General features: G+C 38.1%; 1 protein-coding gene across 3 annotated transcripts in view; it reads right to left on the reverse strand.

Moving 5' to 3' along the window:
* The window catches only part of ERCC6L2 (ERCC excision repair 6 like 2), a 50921-nt gene that overhangs the window by 16491 nt on the left and 16944 nt on the right, over positions 1-17486 (reverse strand). The window contains exons 9-15 of one of the 3 annotated variants that reach the window (XM_032095604.1): positions 16230-16349; positions 6528-6599; positions 5205-5350; positions 4494-4589; positions 3042-3141; positions 994-1146; positions 36-116 (exon numbers count right to left, since the gene is read on the reverse strand). In XM_032095604.1, the coding sequence (XP_031951495.1) occupies positions 36-116; positions 994-1146; positions 3042-3141; positions 4494-4589; positions 5205-5350; positions 6528-6599; positions 16230-16349 (768 nt within the window). Of the gene's footprint in view, positions 1-35; positions 117-987; positions 1147-1561; positions 1911-3041; positions 3142-4493; positions 4590-5204; positions 5351-6527; positions 6600-16229; positions 16350-17486 lie in introns of those variants that run through there. The other 2 variants (XM_032095605.1, XM_032095606.1) reach the window with 2 other exon arrangements.

Here is a 17486-nt window from a genome sequence, read left to right on the forward strand (position 1 = left end):
ATGCTCTGGTCTACAAGTCCACAAAGACTTCTCACCTTTTCTGAGCTGCATGAACGATTCTCTCCCTTCAGCCATGTAGTTGCTGTTATGACTCCTGCTTCTACCCGCCCTTCCCTCTAAAACAATCAAATATGTTAACATAAAGAGATACAGGTTTTATTACATACAAAGGCAAGCACAGGAAAGAAGTTTCCTTCTTTCTACACAAGTGTAAGCACCAGAAGTACTATCAGCAAGGTCCAGACTAAGTTCCTAGCAGAAGAAAAATAACAAAATAAAGGGAAGGATGGAAAGAAAAAGAAACAGGGAAAAAAGCTGCAGTAAATTTGAAGATGCAAGCTAGCTGCAGCAAACATGCTCCATACACAAACGTATAATACTGAATATACTTAAAGTTAGTTTACACTATACACTATAGAATTAGGCCAACAGTCTTTTTAGAGTAATTAAGAAATTAATTTTTAAATACGCAATCTCAGTTATTTACTTGCACCCTGTAATACTTCAAAATACAGCATTATAAAATACATTTTTTTAAAACAGTTATTAACATCACAAAAAGTACTCTAAAGAGGTTACTGTGACCATAAAAAATATTTTTATGCTCAGAATTCTGATTTAAAAGGTCAGTCTGAGTTACTGATGAATAAAAGATATCTGTGCACAAAGCTGCGCGAAAGTACCAAAAAGTAAGTGATGTAGTTTTTATTAAAAAAATATATGTATTAGGAAATTTATGAAAATCATAATCCAAGCTTTTTCCATTCTTGGATTTAAAGAAATTTATCTTTCAGATAAATTCAGAATGAGAATGAGTACCAGAATGAGACATTAGCATGCCTATTTCATTCAAGTCATGGCACAGACAAGTATTGATTAAGTTTTACCATTCTGTTTTATAGTGTTTCCATTCAAAACAATGACCAAAAAGTCTCATGAGGAAAGGAAAAATGTAAAACTAATATCCAAAAGTTATAGGGTAGTACTTCACACCTCCAAGATGTCTTTGGTAAGACAGGACCCATGAGTCCTAAGTTTGAAAAGGTTATGAATCCCAAAAAGCTCTCCTTGATGTTCCTTTGATCCTTGCACTGCCTCAAAATATCGCCTGGCATTTTCAGTTCCAATCACTGCACAGTGAAGTTGCTAAAACAGAACAACACAAGAGGTTTCAGAAGTGTTTGCTACAACAAAACGTCACAATTTCCTGGCACCCACATTATATACACAGCTTTAGCTGGAACAAGCAGAAATTCCTTAGAGAGGATATTTTGTTTTAATTTCCCTGGCAGATGTTGGTATAACAGATTGTGGTATAATATGAACCTGCTTGGCTTTACTGAATTAAAAAAAATAGAATATTCGAAGACTTTTACTGCATTGTTGCCTATTATCAGACACCTACCATACATATTGCTGGCACTCCTTTATATCTTGACAGCTCAGTTTCCACTATACTAAATTATTAGCATTTTTTTCACCTTCCTTTGCACTGTATGCTAACTTGTTAAGGGAAAGCAATTCAAGTATAGCCAAAAAAACCCCAGCACTCAGACTTACAAATTACTCTGTTTATTGCAGCTTATTCAACTTGAAAAATACAAGTCAATTAAAAAAAAAAAAAGAAAAAAAAAGAAAAAAATTGATACATCCTTTCAAGACTTATACATGCTTTTTGGAATCCAAAGAGACAATATCCAGGTCTTCTTTTTCTACAAGATCACCAACTCCAAAGATCTCTGCGAAGCAGGCTCCCCTCCATTAAGGTTTTAGTGAATATAGCTGGTTGTAATCAGCTATTGCTCATTTTGTTAGCCTTTCTGAGGCTTCTCCTATTGATATTTGCTTTTGAAAGGAGTTCTCAAAAGTACTTTGCACAAGAGAAACTTTGGAACAGGGTCCTCTCCAAGCTTTTCCATGAATGTGCATGTAAAGAATAAATAAAGTTTAGGGAGTTTTTTTGTAATCAGCACTCTTTTAAACCTTACTAATGTCCATACAGCAGTACAATTTGTGCTCGTGATGTGTTAAAAAACCAAACTATTAGCTTTTATGTTTTTAGACCACTGTCCCTCAAATACTGTTTTAGGACTTACCATGCGTTGTATTTAACTTGTCATTCTAGTATATTATTTCAACTACTACAACATCTTAATTCTGAGTGTCTCATACAGAATCTCTGCAAATTTCCCAGTTACCTGTTCCGCCTATCTCCCATATTCCTTTTAATTTTTCCTTACGTTTCCTCTTCTTTATTTAGATAATTTTGTCAAAATTAAACAGAACTCTAATGGCTTTTTGGCTTCTACAAAACACTGACCTTAAGTGAGCTAAAAGTCATTGTTACACTTCCGAAAGTAGCATTTTAAAGCAAACCACACACATTACTTAACAGAGCTCAAGATTTCATCTTCCTGAGGATAAATTCATTTTATGACTATCTGCTCTGTGCAATCAGATGATCTTAGAACCTTATTTTTATTTGTCACTTATTCAGATCTTAGCCTATCAACGCAAGTCGAAGAATTGAGAGTGCAAGTGGTCCAGGCTAAGTGGTCCAGCGAGCAGCATCACTTATCTTCGTAAAAGAACCAACGACACTTCCCTCTCCTTTTAGAAGCAAGTTTCCAGAATTAGGAAAGTTGCAATGCCTCTTGCTTTTCTTCTATAGCACCAGCAAGAGTTCTGCTTTACTTTTTCCAGACTTTCATGAGAAAAAGCTGCCTGAATCAGACTGCTGCAGATACTAACTACAACTATCACAGTTGTACTTTACAAGTCTTCAAATAAAAAAATTCTCTGTATAACCCGAATAAGGTACATTGCATAACTAAACTGTCAATAGTTACAGAAAAACTTGAATACAAATATAATTCTGTTCCATTCTTTGAGAATCGCTAAATGATGCACCTTTGCTTAGTAAGTTAACATCATATACCATGAACTCAAGGTAAACTACAATTTTACTACAGACTAGATTAGCTTTCTGTCCCTGAAACTACTAGGAAGAGCTCCCCATTTAAACAGTTTGTGAACTTTACCTGTTTATAAACTTGTCGCAAGTACATCATCTCTTCCACAGTTCCCAAGGATATCAATCTAAAAACTTTAACAGCTCTGTATTGGCCAATTCTATAAGCTCTGCAAGGACATAGTACATGAAAAACATTTTAAGAAATGAGAGCTCTTAGGGGTAGTAATAAATAACAAACGAACTAAATCTATAAAAGCATTCTCATAAAACAGGACTATTCTAAATCATGCACATGTCGATTGGGTTGTTTTCCTTACTTTTCCAAATTTTCCTCAGTAAATAATTTCCTATTCCTTTACCTTCAGTATTTCATATTTCTCCTCAGGCCTATCCAGTTTAAAAAGCTCTCTCCTCATTTTATATCACAAGAACTGTCTCCCATCTCTCCAGAAAACACATCTTCCACTCTGTTTATCTCAAGTTTGTTTGTTTGGTTTTTTTTCCCTCTCTGTCTCCACCTACTTTTTCTTAAAGTATTCTCCTATTTGCATTATACAGGAATTATCTCATAGATTACTTGGAGCAGCCTGTTCTTTCTTAACTTTATAAATCACTTTACAAGACACAACACCATAAAAACAGCTAATGAACTGGCAAGTGTTCTGTTCAAACAGTAAATTCTGAGTCTTCTAATAGACTTTATTCCACAAAATTCACGGGAGGCTAAAATTCATAGTAATGTGATCTTACAAAGATTCTTTAAAGATAGTCCCCAATACATGTTTCTGATGCTAATGTTTCTCTAGAACAGGTGCACATAAAGACATCCTAGAAATCAGAAAGACCCTTAAAACAGAATTACGTAACTCCATGAGATAACAGAAACAAGTTTATTTCTGCTCATGAAAATACGTAAATCCACTGAATTTTGAAGATTTTCAATATTCTTTACTTCAGTTACTCAAAGGTCTTCCTTGGATTCCTAGGGAAATATCCTACAGTCAAAAAGCCTTGAAAGAAAAATCTATATTACTGGAAATACTCCAACACCATAATATCAGAGATGGATGTGAGTGCTTCTAAAAGCACCGCAGTGGTGAAGCAGAAGAGAAAATAAAGAGCCCTTGTCTTTTAGGGTTTTGGAATTCAAAACATCATCTGAACTAGGGTCAACCACAATGTACTCTGTCATGAAAAACACAAGAAAAATGTCATCTACATACACATATTCCAGACATCAAAAAAAGTTACAGTGACCATGGGGAGTTTCTAGTTGAGGGTTTTTTTTGGCTCTCTGCCACAAAAAAGAAATACAGGAAAATAAACTGTAAAATTTAGGGTTATAAATAATCACATCAAAGCTAAAAACTAATTTAGCTGGACCTTTCCTATTGCCTTGTGGATGAATCAGACCATGTAAAAAATTTCTTTCTTCAGGAAAAGTTTCAGCTGAACAATCAGATTACAGAATGAAAGGAAGAGCACAACATGGATCAAATTCTGTATTTTGAGAGTGTACCTATCAATCGCTTGAAGATCATTTGCTGGATTCCATGTAGGATCAAACAGTATAACAACATTGGCACCAACAAAATTAAGACCCAATCCACCAGCCCTAGAAGCATAAAAATGAAAAAACATAACTATATGACAGTCAGAAAAACACTGAAACTAGATCGTTCTGTATTAGGTCCCTATTGGCATACTCTTCCCCAACATAAAAAAAGGAACACTATTAAAGATACTGAAAACAATGCAGTACAGCTTTGCATTAGTGTTGTACTAATAACCACCAAGTACTCAAATAACCACTGCTACAAAATGCAGTTTTCTCATGTAAATATCACATTTTATACACTGTATGAATAGTTGAGTCCTAACCAACTATTATCAACTTACTCAGTAAAAATCCCTGTTGCTACTTCATTCCCATTAAGTCCTACACAGGCCAACTCCTCTAAATACTATAATTAAACTCATAACCAGTTTTTATGCCAGTTACATTCTGGAAGCAGGAAAATTACAGGTGAAATTTTACTTCCTCTAATCACAGTACATAGTTTTTGACAATAATGCTGTGCAGCTTCCACTAAAATGGTCACAACCTCAGCTAAGTCATACCTGTAAGCATTAACAACTGACACAAGTGTATTTGTATAGTTACAGGGTAACCGATTTACTGAACACTAGACAGACATATTGAAACAAACCACAAGTTAAATTTTCTTACATTGTAGATACAAGACATATGTTAATTTCCTGAATGCTGTTGAACTCTCTTACAATTCTGATTCTATCTTCTGATTTTGTATTTCCATCAAGTCTTCGGTAATCTAGCCCAGATGCCATGCAGTACTGTTCCAGCACATCCAGCAACTGAGTGGAAAAACGAAGAAAAAAAGGAAAGAAAAAGTTAAGTACTTAATACTACCTTTTTAATTAAACATGATTAACAGGGGCCATGTTTATCAAATATATTTTCATTATACCACCCGCTGCAAATGAGACTACATCTTTGCCATTTTCTTATCAACATTCATGATTCTCTTTAGCCATGATTCTACAGCACTCAAGGTGATTAATGTTGGTCTGCTGTGGTCTCAGTCTACCATTCAACCCTGGCTGCCTGTTTCACCTCTAACTGTCACTCAATCCAACTCAATAAGCAGGCAGTCCATTTAAGCAGCTTCCTCCCATCTTAGCAAGTTGCAATTATTTGAAATACAGTAAATGAGCACCACAGCCAGCACTGAGTGCACAGTCAGAGCTCAGGGGCATGGAGTGAAAGAGACCGCAGTAACCAGCAGTCAATCTGGTATTGGACACCATAAAACAGCCTAAGACACACTGAGTACTTTACTACTGCATCTGAACATTAAACTTGCACTCTTTCTTAAAGCCAAAAAAAGAGAGGTATTTAAGACTCTGAACAACCATTCAAATTACTACTTTTTAAAATGCTTTTTAGTACTATCATTACAAATATTTAAATAAAAAGCCCCGATACTATAGAGTGCACTATTTCAGGAAACACATTATTCCCTAACAAGACAATCAAGGAGCAAGCCCCTAAAAAGTAAAATGTACATATATCTCTTGCTCCAATTAGACAGTTTTCAGTTCAAGTCAACTGGTGTAGCAAGAATTGAAGTTTCATTGCTGATGATGATGATCAAAAGTCAGCAGAATGAGGAAACTTAACAACTTTCAGTGCTAACACAAAGCTTTTATGATATTGCAGTCATACAGTGCTGTGACAGTGCTCTAACTCAAGGCATACCAGCTGAACTCAGGTATCTGCATCTCAAGTAACAGAACAATTTCAAAAAGCTCTAGGGAAGGCAGAAGAGTGTTACACTTGTTTTGCCATCACCATTTTTACCATGAGGTAACATAAGGTTTCAATATGCATGTGGAGTACAGCACACTGTCCTCATAATTACTTCTCACAGTAGAAGCAACGAGGAAATGTGGTTGACAAGGCATCACTTCAGTGATTCACGATTCAGAACTTACTGCTGCAGTTAATTGATAAAAATCACATGGAGCTCACCTTTGTGGAAAAGGAGAAAAGAAGAACTTTATCCTTATTTTTTCGGAAGTGATTTAAAAGCTGTTGAAGGACCTGTAAATGAACCACAGCAGAAAAATGAAGACATTTTTATCTACAGGTCATCTCATACACACTCATGTTTTCAACCTCCAAACAGGCTACACCATACTTAACTACTTGCAAAGCGAAACAGAACTGTAACAAAAATCATTACTAACATAATAGATGTGCCAAAGGTAATGGAGATGCTGGACCTTTGCATTTTTCTGTGATCCACATGGAAATCCTACTGTGAAAATGTCATCAGACCACTAAGAGGTAAATTCAGAAGCTACTTGTGTCAGTGTACACACCACAACAAAAAGTTACTCATGTCACCAGCTCAGATTCCAAGTTTCTGCATTTAAAAAATGTACATATTTGTCCTGAAAACTCCGAGGTCTGTTTAAACTTTCTGTCCTCCATCTGAGTTCAGAGCTTCTTGGAACTTGTCTTCTTAAAATAATCAGTGAGATGTATGCCCCTCCCTGCTCCCACTCTCATCTGTTGCTCTGTTTACAGTAGGATCCAGCTTCCCAGACTCTGCACAGACTTTGAAATGCCAATAATCCGCCCACACACAATGTTCTTCTGGTAGAGAAGCAAATAATCCAGAGCCTTGTGTATAATAGTGATACTGTTGTTTTCAAAAGAAGCATGTCCACATCTGGCAATGGCAGCTCCAGAGCACTGTGCAGAAGCCATACACAATGGGAAAAGAGGAATTTTCTGTACCATGACTGTAGCTTTTTCCCACTGAGCAGTAAATATTTCTGAAATTGTATTTATTCACTGATAAATACATAAACTGTTCATCAAGAGTGATTTCACTAGAAGCCTAACAAATCTTTGACAATCAAATAATGATGAATGTTTATATTAATGTTACAATTCTGGACAATATCTAGAACATAAAATGGTAATTACATGTCACTTATGAGCTCCGTAGTAAATGTTAGCCAGCCTGTTACAAGTGAAAACAAGGTACAAATGACAGATTTTTTTGCTTCATTTCATTGTACATGAACATACAAACTAGGATTTATTTTACTGGGGGCAAAAAATCCACAACAGGCAATTTAACAAGAGCTATACTACTTATATTTGCATTTTATTTAGCCACATTAAGAAAAGAAACAGAAGTGACATTCTTTTAAACCAGATGGAATTGGCTTCTGTGTTATTGTTGTTATTATTAAAGTACTGGTCAAATAATGAATTTCCTAAAGAAGAATACAAAAATAAATCCATGCAATTTCATCCCCATTGGGAATTTAGGTATTCTGGAGTAAGAAACAACTCTAACAGGGAAAAGCAATGAATGCTTTCGCCCCAAAGAGAAGTAAATCCTAAACTTGCACACCAGAATACTATCCTGTATGTTTTTAGTCCAAACCAGAAATACTTGATCATACTCAAGCAAAAGTAATACCTTCTTTGTAAGAGTCCACATGGATTTAAACATACACCACCCAATTGCTACACATCATGAGTCATCTGTGATTATATTTTACTTCTTGCTTTTGAGAGTTTTTTTTTTAGAGATGTTCAAGTTAGCTTACAGTACTTTTTAAGCCTTCAAAGCCCGGCCTGCCTGGGTCAGAGTTATGTTTAATGGTAGAGGTTACCGTTCCTTGCAAAGTGCTCCAACAGATTTCCAGTTTTCTACTGAATGATGATATGCCAAGCAAAAATAATTAAATCAATACAACAGTTATTTCTAAGAGATTTGTATTAAGAACAGTATTTCAAAACCCCACAAATGGATGTCTGTAAAAATATTATGCATGCAGTTACAAAAAAAAGGAAAAAAAATTATTTCAATGGCCTAGACATTTAATCACCTTTTACACTTAAAAAGCTTATAGAGTCTCCCTGAGACACAATTTTAACAAAACTGTAGAAATAATCCAACAAGGTAGTCTGAATGAGAATTACTGCAGGCTTGTGAAGCTATCCTCACTCATCTTCTTTTCCAAGCAATCTTCAATAGTTTTGTGTGGACAACCTGAAATCATTGTGTTTCAAAAGCAACGAACCACTTGTCCTTATGCTTTGCAGGTCCCCACTATCTTACATCATGACAGAAAAATGGTGGTTTCAAAACAAAGCAGGACACTCCTTTCATTCAGTTCTCATATATTCAACTACTTCTATTTAAAAATCTAAGCATGAAATTCACCTTGTAATAAAATGTGTAAGCAAAACTTGAATTCTGCAGTACAAGTGAAAAGGAGGGGATTATTTCACAAAAAAGCTGAAGCTCACTCAGACCACACCACTGTGTATTACCCACCTCCCACTGTAATACAGACATATTAGTGTTCTCATTATACCATGTTACGTATACCATCAATGATTATGTATGTTGAATATTTGATTGTACAGACTGTTTTCTCTAGGCTCTTGCTGTAATCCAAAATTCAGAACAGAAAACCTGGGGTGGCATGTTAAATGCTACAGCTTGCAAAACACAGAGATGACTGTAGCCACAGCAACAGGTAGGACACAAACACCACATGCAGGCTACTCTTTAACCCTTGCATACAAGCAAATATAGTTTTACTGGCGGAAGTAATTCACATCCCAAAACAGAATATTTCCCTGTGTGTTTTATCTCTGGTTGGAGAACAGATACTTTAAACAGACAGAACCTTTCCAACTCTTCGAAACAGCTACAGCTGCTTAGCTAATAAACTTCATTAAAAAAACAAAACAACACAGCCCTTTCCCCTCCCCTGAATAAATTTTTTGAAAATTCCACAACTATTCCTTTGCAACTATGCTTATCTACAAAAGAATAATCACCTGTACCAAAATGTCTGTGTAGTCTGTACTGAATTTTAATTTAAAAGACAAAGTAATACTTATGTAGTTTACACTACCAGATGAAAGTTCCAAAATAATGTCACTTAGTTTCCAGAATTTATTTATGAAACAGAAAATGTAAAGTATTACAGTGCAACAAGGCTATTAAAAACATTTTACTATCATTTGTCTGTTATTTCCAAATAAACATGTTAAAAACTGATAAAGCCGTTTTCAAGCTCTAGTACCAGTTGGCTCTTCTGTGATTACTTTCTTACCGTAAGACAACTTTCTAAATTAAATACTTCCTGAAGGATTTTGCTTTCACAGTATAAAATGCAAAATCATCACAAACAGCCTCCATTTTAAAATTTGTAACAGGAAACAAAAAAAGCAAGTCACCACACCAAAAATGTATAAACCAATTTTTGGTTTCATTAAGTCAAAATTAATGGACCCAAACCCCAGATTATTTTCAATGACAGTTACATAACCCACTATCCTCCTTCCAGGCACAAAGATCACTGAATCATACAATGGTTTGGGTTAAAGACCATTTAGTTTCAAACCATGCCACCATGGGGAGGGATGCCACCTACTAGATTCAAAGCCCCATCCTAACTGCCCTTGAGCACTTCCAGGGATGCAGCATCCAGAGCTTCTCTGGGGAACCTGCTCCTGTGCCTCACCACCCTCACAGGAAAGAATTTCTTCCTATTATCTGACCTAAACCTACTCTTTTTCAATTTGAAGCCATTATCCCTTGTCCTACCACTGTAAAAAGTCTCCCTCCAGATTTCTTTACACTTCCTTCACTCAGTAAATGGTAGCAGTAAGGTTACCCAAGAGCTTTCTCTTCTCCAGACTGAGAAACCTCAACTCTCTCAGCCTTTCCTCATGGGAGAGGTGTTCCATCCCTCTAATAATCTTCATGGCCCCTCTCTGGACTTGTTCCAACATGTCCATATACTTTTCGTGCTGAGAAAGCTGGACACAGTACACTGCACAAGTGGAGCACAGGAGGAAAATCACCTCCCTTGCCCAGCTGGCGACACCTCCTTTGATGCACTGCACACAGAACACGTTTGGCTTTCTGGGCTGTGAGTGCACATTGTTGGTCATGTCCAGCCTCTCATCCACCAGCACCTCCAAGTCCTTCTCAGCAGGGCTGGTCTCCATCTGTCCATCCCCCAGCATGTGCTGATAGCAGGGCTTGCCCCAGACCAGGTGCAGCACCTTGCACTTGGATTTGCTGAACCTTGGCGATTTCTGTGGGCCCAGTTCCTGAGTTTGTCCAGGTGCCTCTGGATGCCATCCCATCCTTCAGGTGTGTCAACCGCACTGCTCAGCCTGGTGTCACCCGCAAATTTGCTGAGGGTGCACTTGATCCCTTTTATCTATGTCATTAATGAAGATAGTAAAAAAATCTGATCCCAGTATGAATCCTTGAGGGACCCCACTTGTCACTGATGTCCATTGTGACTCTAAGCCGTCGACCACTACCTTCTGGATGTGATGATCCACCCAATTCCTTATCCATGTAACAGGCCACCCATCAAATCCATTACTTTTTGGTTTAGAGAAAAGGACATTATGGAGGACCTTGTCAAAGGTGTTACAGAAGTCCAGACGAACAACACCTATAGCCCTCACCTTGTTCACTGATGAAGTCACTCCAGTTTAGAAGGCCACTAGGTTAGTCAGGCAGGACTTGCCCTTGGTGAAATTGTGATAGTTGTTTCAAATCACATCCCTGTCCTCTATCTATCTTACCACAGCTTCCAGAGGGATCTGTTCCATGATCTTCCTAGGCACAGAGGTGAGGCTGACAGGTTGTCGCGGTACTCCTTTCTCGTTCTTTTTTAAGGACAGGTACAATGTTTCCCTTTTCCAGCCGCCTGGGACTTCACCTGACTAATGACTTCTCAAATATTATGGAGACTAGCTTGGCAACTACATTAGCCAGCTCCCTCAGGATTCTGGGATTAATCTCATTGGGTCCCATGGACTTACGTACAATGAGGTTCCTCAGGTGTCATAAACCTGATCTTCACTTACAGAGGGAGGATCTTTGTTCCCCCAGTCCACATCCTGCTGTCCACACACTCAAGAGGTGTGAGAAGCGAGGTCACCATTGAAGACTGAGGCAAAATGCTGTTGAGTTCCTCAGCCTTCTCCTCATTCATTGTTGCCAGTTTTCCAGCATTGCTCATCAGGGGAGTACACACTTCTTTCAACTTTACTTTTCTGGCTGACATACCTGTAAAAGCCCTTCTTGTTTTATTTTGCATCCTTTGCCATGTTCAACTCCAGCTTCATCTTAGCCTTCCTCATCCTGTCCCTACACACCTAGCACTATCACCACACAGTTCAGAATATTCTATTTATACTAAGACATATTTCATGACTGGCACAAAATTCAAGCTCCCCTTAAAAGAAAAAGCAGAGCAATTTCTCTCAAAGTAAGCAATTCTTTCAATAAATTTTATCCTAATTTATGGACTGAAATAGACGCTATAGAATAAAGCAGAATAAATTCTAGAATAAAGCACCATGTACAAAACCATCTGTCATAACTGCAGCACTTGAAAACACACCAGTTCTGTAATTTATGAAGTAAAAAAACCCACCGAACAAGCAGAAACCATCGTAATACTACAAGATCATGATTTCCCACCTTGGAGGAAAGGAAGGGCCATGCTGCTCCATACCTTTGCCTCCTACTACTTCAGAAGAGTGTTTGACCTGACTTTACTTGAAAGGTCACAGAAAAAATGTTCTGTGAAAGAACTACAGTAATTTTTTCTCTTTTCTTTCTTACTTTTGGGCACCTCATTTACCAAACACATTGAAGAAATATTTTTCCATATAATGAGCACTTCAAGAATGCAAGATTGGAATTTATAATACATCTTCCCACTATACATACAGAGCTTCTTTAAAAAAAAATGGAAACTTTACCCACCAAGGCTCTTCTCAAGAACATGTGCTTATTAAGGATCTGAGTTTGGCGAGCTTGTGGGGTTTTTGCTCCCCCTCTCCCTTTCTTTTTTTTTTGGTGGGGGTGCGTGGTCAGGTTTTGGGGTGGCAGAGGGGTTTGGAGGGAGAGGTTGTGCTTGTGGTTTTTTTGCAATTACCTATGATCTATATTAAGAAATACCTTGAGATACACACCTTAACACCCAGGGCTGCTGCACACAAGCATGAGAAGAGCCTTACTGCCACTAGCCAACGTTACACCCAACTCACACAGCCACAGTCAGATGTACCCGTGAGAACACGCTGCAGTCTATGCTATCCCAGAAACAACTTAAGACTTACAGCTATGGTTTGGAATAGACTCCCTCCCAACAGGCAGCTCTGAAAGATACAGGCTTTGAAGGCACATAATGTTGCAATCTCTGTATTAACTCAAGCATTTTTGCTTGCCTGTGTTGTTCACTTCTGTGTCAAAAAACACATAATTAAAATGTTCTAAGGCAGTACTGGAGTGAAGTGTGCAATAGCCCCAAGAGGCAAAATCCTTAAAAAAGAAAAATTAATTTTAATCACAGAAGCATTTAGGCTGCAAAAGAACTCCAAGATCGAGTCCAACCTCTGACCAAACACAACCCTGTCAAATAGACCACAGCACTAAGTGCCATGTCCACAGAACACTTTCAGGATGGCAAATTTCCACCACCTCCCTGGGCAGCCAAATCCAATGCCTGACAACCATTTCCATGAAGAAATTCTTCCTGATGTTCAGCCTGAATCTCCACCAACATAGTTTGTGGTGATTTCCTCTCATCCTGTCACTTGTTATCCAGGAGAAGAGACTGATTCTTGTATGTCATGGTTTAGGAATGGTACTCTGCAATTCAGAGCCCCCACCAAGACTCTCCCAAACCAGATGCCACTCTCTTGCTCCCTCCTTCTCTCCTCCTACCACGGCAGGATGCAGTTGAGAACTGAGGCAAAAAAAGTGAAAATCACGGGTTGAGATACGAAGATTTTACTGGAAACAGCAACAAGGTAACAAAACCTTATTACAGTTTTAATGACAAAAGTACAAGAGAGAGAGTGATTCACATGCAAAAATGCTCATTGCAGGCTCTGAAAAAATGAACAATGCTCCTCCAGCCATGTTTTTGTCAACTGGAAGACACTCTGTTCTTGTTGGAAAACAGAGAGTCTCCTACCCTTGTCCCAGCAATGACAGAGAAATAGTATAGAACAACCACCCCCTGGCCATGCCTGCATCACTCCAGGAGACGCCCCCTCACAGCTACTGCACAAAATTAACTCTGTCCTGGCCAAAATCAGGACAGCATCTTACCACAACCTCATTTCAGGTAGTTGTACAGAGTAATAAGGAGTCTCAGGGAAGACCTTTTCTCCAAGCTAAACAATCCCAGGTCTCTCAGCTGCTCCTCATAAACCTGACGCTCCAGACCCTTCACCAGCTCCGTCACCCTTCTCTGGACACACTCCAGCAGGACCTCAATGTCCTTCCTGCCGTGAAGGGCCCAGAACTGGATACAGCACTCCAGGTGTGGCCTCACCAGCGCCAAGTACAGGGGAAGAATCACTTCCCTGATCCTGCAGGACACAAAATTTCTGATACAAGCCAGGATGCCGCTGGCCTTCTTGGCTACTGGGCACACTACTGGCTCATGTTCAGCCACTGTTGACCAGCACCTCCATGTCCTTTCTCACCAGGCAGCTTTCCAGCCACTCTGCCCCAGCCTGTAGTACTGCAGGGGGCTCTGGTGGCCAAATGTGGATCTGGCATCTGGTCTTGTTGAACCTCACTCATACCATTGGTCTCGGCCCACTGATCCCTCTGCAAAGCCTTCTTACCCTCCAACACATCAACAATCCCACCAAGCTTAACTTTACAAACCTACTCAGAGTGCACTCAATCCCCTCATCCAGATCATCAGTAAAGATATTAAACAGGACTGGCCCCAACACTGAGTCCTGGGAGATACCACTAGTGACTGGATGTCAACTGGATGTGGCACCATCCATCAGCACTCTCTGGGCTTGACTAACCAGCCAGTTTTTTAATCCAGTGAAGGGTGCGCATGTCCAAGCCATGGGCTGCCAGCTTTTCCAGGAATGCCATGGGAAAGAAAAAAACAAAAAAACAACCAAAAACCCCCCAAAAATGTAAAATAGTAGTGTGAATAATACCAGGGTAAATTAATCAGTAATAGAACCCCTTCATAAGCAATTCTTCAACTCCTGAATATGATGGATTTGGTTTTTAGAGCTATGTATTGAAAATTTGCTGGTAGCTAATTTGACACCTAAATTCACCTTCTCAAAAATTAAATGTATACAACAAAGTTAACATGCAGGTATTTCACACGTATGTATTCACAGTAAAGAAAGATCTTGCTTACATAGTAACAAACCAGTAAAGTGATAACAGCCGTGACTGCTACAGCAACATAATCCTCCCACTGCCACCAGTCCCAAGAAGAAAATGTTAATACCCAGGTTTATGGAGAGCCAAAATTCTGCATAGCTTCTAACAGCCCCTCCCGCACCATTACTCTCAGCTCAGGAACACTACTAAAACTAGTATAGCTTTCTTTTTAATTAGCTATATTAGACATATTTTTCATCTGCATTAAACAACACCATCATCATCTACGCTATACGTCATCATTAAAATCTTTTGTTCCTTTCTGAAACCAGAAAGTTTCTGAGGTAAGGAGTTTTATTCACACTGGACACATTTATTTTGGTCATCTTTAGCATGACTACTATTATTTTCACCTAATGTCCAAAGGATTCAAGAAGTCAGTAGGCACTCAGTACATTTTCACCAGTTCCATCCTATTCATGATTGTGTAGGTCCCACTTACATTCATCCTAAGACATTCTTTACAGGCTGGGGAGTCCCAGCCTACTTGGCTGCTTCTGACGCACAGTTACTAAACACCTCTGTGGCCCTTCTCTGAACCATCCTCTAAATCATCTCAAAGTCTTAACATACGCTTTTTGACAGCAGGGACTACACACAAAATTGAAGGCGTGTGCTGACTTTCTGGCGGGAGAAGCCATGCAGACAGTCAGTGTGATTGGTAATGCAAGCTTTGTTTATTGGCAATACAGAGGCGCTTATATAGTATTGAGTACAAGCTTATCAGTTCTTTAATTAGTTTAAACTTATAAAAGCACATTCTTACTTCTACATAATTGGGTTAGATAAAAGACTACATTTGGCAAACTTCTATTATTTATGTTTTGACTTGAGAGATCAAAAATCTTCCTCCCTTCTCATGCTCAGTATATCTTATCAGCACAGGACTGTACCTCCTAAAAACTCCCTTTTGGTTCTTAGGCCTGTTTCTCACGCAGGCATTTTCTCATGGAGGCTTTTTCTCATGCAGGCTTTTGCTTGCAGGCCTTTGCCTGCACAGCTCTTCTATTGACCTTGTTTTATCAATAATCCATGTCCCTGATCCTCTAACCATTCTCCAACAGGTGTGCACAAACCACTAAGCCCACAATAATTTTGTTTTGCTTCCTTTTCTTTGCCAAATATTTCTGACTGTCACTGGATACCATGGTTTCATGAAACAATAATTATGTTGACTGTAAGGGTCATTTCCATGCCCACCATTAAACATGTGAAGCTAAAATCTCAAAAAATCCAAGCATCACAGATACACTTACCCCGTCTTTGCCCAAATGCATACTGATCCATGACAGGAGATACCTGCTGTTGTATGACCAGTCATAAACAGAATGATTAAAACCCCCACAACTATCAGGTGTACATTTTCTTACATCCATATAATATAGGCCAAATCTATTACTGTTAATAATATTTATTTTTCTTCTAAGGAATGGGTTTACCTTCATTTTTCCACTGTATTTTGGATCTGAAATTGTTTCAAAGGCTGCATCTTTGCTTAACTGCACAAAATCTGGAAAACTGGAAAACACCTGGCTGCAAACTCGTTTGATATGTGCTTCCTGGAAGAAAAGCAGAAAGATTTAACAGGTATTAAAAATCAGAACTATATTAAGCCATACAAGGAGTTAAACAGGATGAAACGTGATCTGCCAAAGTATCTCAAGCAGAGTTATGTGGTTTTTAAATTAGTTCACTACAAAACTGCTGGATAAAACATATCCCATGTGTTTTGCTTTGTTTCATTTAAAAACAAAAGAGATTCCTAATCTGAAATCATGGATTGTATTCAAAATTTCTTCTTTTGACCAGAACTGTCAGTTTCAAAAAATTCTGCTGCCTTGAGGTTTGCATTAGCCAACAGTTGTGTACCAACAATTCTCTTGACTCTCTGGAATAACAAGCCAGTATGGGAATTACATATTGCCCCACAAAAATAATAACTGTTCAGGAAATGCACCTAAGCTGTTCAAAAGCCACATAAAGCTCCACTGCTAAATTTAGCTCTGAACTTAAACGTAACCTCACACTTCAAGTCCACTTTTCCAGAGAGAAAGAAAAGATCACATCTCTCACTTAAGAATAACACATGTCATTACCATCAATACTAAAGGTTAGAAACACTATAAAGTAGCACTTTATTTAGTAGATGTTGGCAAAACTAATAATTATGCATGACACAAAAGATAGTAAGTCACTGAATACTTGTATTCTCTTATTTCAGAGGTTATTTAAATACCAAATGTTATAAAACTACATATGCAATACACAAAAAAGCCCACTGAAAACATCTGGGTATATGCTGTGTATAAGGCCCTGGAAACCAAAATTAACATTTCCAAAAAAGCAAAACTGCTTGAATGGAACAAACTTTCAAAATTACCTAGGACATTCTGATTTCTCTTCCTTGATAGCTTCTAAGAGAAAGTGCCAACATCCCTAAATCCCTTTCCTCATTCCTGGATCTTAAGGCTCACACAAGCTTTTCTAAAAACTGCCCTTTGTGGGTCTTGTTACTAGCCACAGTAACAAGATAAATTGATATTGATCTTTCATTGACCAATTTCTTCTAAAACATGTTTCTCATTATTTAAACAAACTCAGCTCTTAATGAAAGTACTAGAGAAAAAAAATTCTAATTAGCTATTATTTATTTATTTACTTGCACAAAGACATTCTTCTTATAGGTACTCTTCATA

The sequence above is a fragment of the Corvus moneduloides genome, chromosome Z (genome assembly GCF_009650955.1).
Source record: "Corvus moneduloides isolate bCorMon1 chromosome Z, bCorMon1.pri, whole genome shotgun sequence".
In the NCBI taxonomy this organism is placed as follows: domain Eukaryota; kingdom Metazoa; phylum Chordata; class Aves; order Passeriformes; family Corvidae; genus Corvus; species Corvus moneduloides.